Source organism: Penaeus chinensis, chromosome 21, assembly GCF_019202785.1.
Source record: "Penaeus chinensis breed Huanghai No. 1 chromosome 21, ASM1920278v2, whole genome shotgun sequence".
NCBI lineage: Eukaryota > Metazoa > Arthropoda > Malacostraca > Decapoda > Penaeidae > Penaeus > Penaeus chinensis.
Window position 1 is genome coordinate 27,311,572 of NC_061839.1, and position 2,500 is coordinate 27,314,071.

General features: G+C 42.2%; 1 protein-coding gene across 3 annotated transcripts in view; it reads left to right on the forward strand.

The window, feature by feature from the left end:
* Positions 1–2,500, forward strand: part of LOC125036607 (PHD finger protein rhinoceros-like) — a 61,064-nt gene that overhangs the window by 3,335 nt on the left and 55,229 nt on the right. For all 3 annotated transcript variants that reach the window (XM_047629348.1, XM_047629350.1, XM_047629349.1), the window contains exons 2-3: positions 18–50; positions 662–819. In XM_047629348.1, coding sequence (XP_047485304.1) covers positions 18–50; positions 662–819 — 191 coding nt within the window. The remainder of the gene's footprint in view (positions 1–17; positions 51–661; positions 820–2,500) is intronic.

Sequence of the window (2,500 nt, forward strand, 5' to 3'; positions counted from 1 at the left end):
TGTTTATTTTGCTGCAGGAGAGGAAAAAGATGAAGCACAAGACGATCCAGGTAAGAATTTTTGTAATCTTGTTGTTGCATTGATAATGGAAGATTTTGTATGGGGAGGCTTTTCTAACTATTATATAGTGAACACAAGGTTTTTGTTATGATATGAGAAGAAAGTACATTAATACATTTTTTCTTTATATGTGTGTTTCAGTCTTTTCAGTTTCAGTAAAATGAGCAGGGGAGGGGGTGAATGAGGCTTGTATACATGAAATGGTTTTTATGTTTCTGCTGTGTATATATTTTATGATAATTTATTAGGATCAAGATACATTTTCTTTATGAGTTAGCTAATCCTCAATTGTCTATTCATTTTTACGTACAACAGTTCATACTTATCAATATCTTTAATCATCTCATACTCTGTCTTGACTCCCTGCATTAGTTGTGAGTAAACTTGATATAGATTCATGCTATGGAACTTACTGCTATCTTTTGTTCAGTTCTTCATATGCAAAGATATTAAGTTCGTCCAAAATTAAATATTTGCAAACCATCTTCATAAATATTTTCTCTACAGTACAAAAAGTTTCTGTTATCCCCATCAGTTTATTATTCATACATACATACATTCATCCATACTGAACTTACTCTCTCTCTTTTCTGCCTTCCAGTTGCCAGTGACTCAGAGGTAGTTCTTGATCTGTGTGGCCGCCGCCTGAAGCGCCTGGAGAAGGCACCTGCCAACCAGGCCTTTGCAACGGCACTTGTCTTGGACAACAACTGCCTCCAAAACCTCTCCAACCTTGACAGCTATGGGGAACTTGAGAGGGTGAGGGAATAATTTTTATGTGATTATTGATATTTTTTATTGATAATAGTAGCAGTAGTAGTATTGAAGTTATCATGATATTTATTGATTTTTTTTTTTATTAAAAATATTTATAACTATTATTACTTTCATTATCATTGATGCTGATATAGCTAATTGTTGTTAACATTAATAATGTTATTATTTTTATTATTATTAATATAAATAGATATTTATTATTATTATTATCGTTCTTTTAATGGATATTGCCATAATTAGCATTTTTATTGGTTATTTTTAATATCACAATTCTTATTGTCATTGCGATCCACCAGTATTTTAACACTTTCCTGCATGTGTTGTTTGCCTTCACTTCACTTGATTTACAGTCATAAGAAGGCACACAAAATGTGTATTTACATGTGCTGTGGTTTTCTTTCCTTAATTTTGTTTATACACAGATTGCTCCACACCACACCAAGAAATCAATTAACCTGATCACATTGAATTTTCACAACATTCTTTATTTTCCAATAATTGGTAATATTCATGTTTATTACCATTATTATTCGTGTTGTAATATTACTAAAAGTGATAATAGTATTACAAATAATAAGGAATGAAGTAAGTACATCAATTGACAACTTGCTGACAAAGGACTTCTTGAGCCCAGCATGTGTAAACAAAATTTGTAAAATCCATAATGGACAGAGGTAGAGAGCCAGAATTTGGTAAACCCTCTCTCTTTCTTTCTATGTTTTTCTTTCTTTCTTTCTTTTTTATTCTTTTACTCTTTCTTCCTACTCTTTCTTCCTTCTCTCTCTCTCTCTCTCTCTCTCTCTCTCTCTCTCTCTCTCTCTCTCTCTCTCTCTCTCTCTCTCTCTCTTCTTCTCTCTCTTCTTCTCTCTCTCCTTCTCTCTCTCCTTCTCTCTCTCTCTCTCCTTCTCTCTCTCCTCTCTCTCTCTCCTCTCTCTCTCTCTCTCTCTCTCTCTCTCTCTCTCTCTCTCTCTCTCTCTCTCTCTCTCTCTCTCTCTCTCTCTCTCTCCCTCTCCTCTCTCTCTCTCTCCTTCTCTCCTCCTCTCTCCTCCTCTCCTCTCTCTCTCTCCTTCCTCTCTCTCTCTCCTCCTTCCTCCTCTCTCTCTCTCCTCTCTCTCTCTCTCTCACTCTCCTCCTCTCTCTCTCCTCTCTCCTCTCTCTCTCCTTCTCTCTCCTTCTCTCCTCTCTCTCTCCTCTCCTCTCTCTCTCTCTCTTCTCTCCTCTCTCTCTCTCTCTCCTCTCTCTCTCTCTCTCTCTCTCTCTCTCTCTCTCCATCTCTCTCTCTCTCTCTCGTCTCTCTCTGTCTCTCTCTCCCTCTTCTCTCCTCCTTCTCTCTCTCCTCTCTCTCTTCTCCTCTCCCTCTCTCTCTCTCTCTCACTCTCCTCTCTCTCTCCTCCTCTCTCTCTCTCTCTCTCTCCTCCTCTCTCTCTCTCCCTCTCTCTACTCTCTCTCTCTCTCTCTCTCTCTCTCTCTCTCTCTCTCTCCCCCCCCCCCCCCCCCCCCCCCCCCCCCCCCCCCCCCCCCCCCCCCCCCCCCCCCCCCCCCCCCCCCCCCCCCCCCCCCCCCCCCCCCCCCCCCCCCCCCCCCCCCCCCCCCCCCCCCCCCCCCCCCCCCCCCCCCCCCCCCCCCCCCCCCCCCCCCCCCCCCCCCCCCCCCCCCCCCCCCC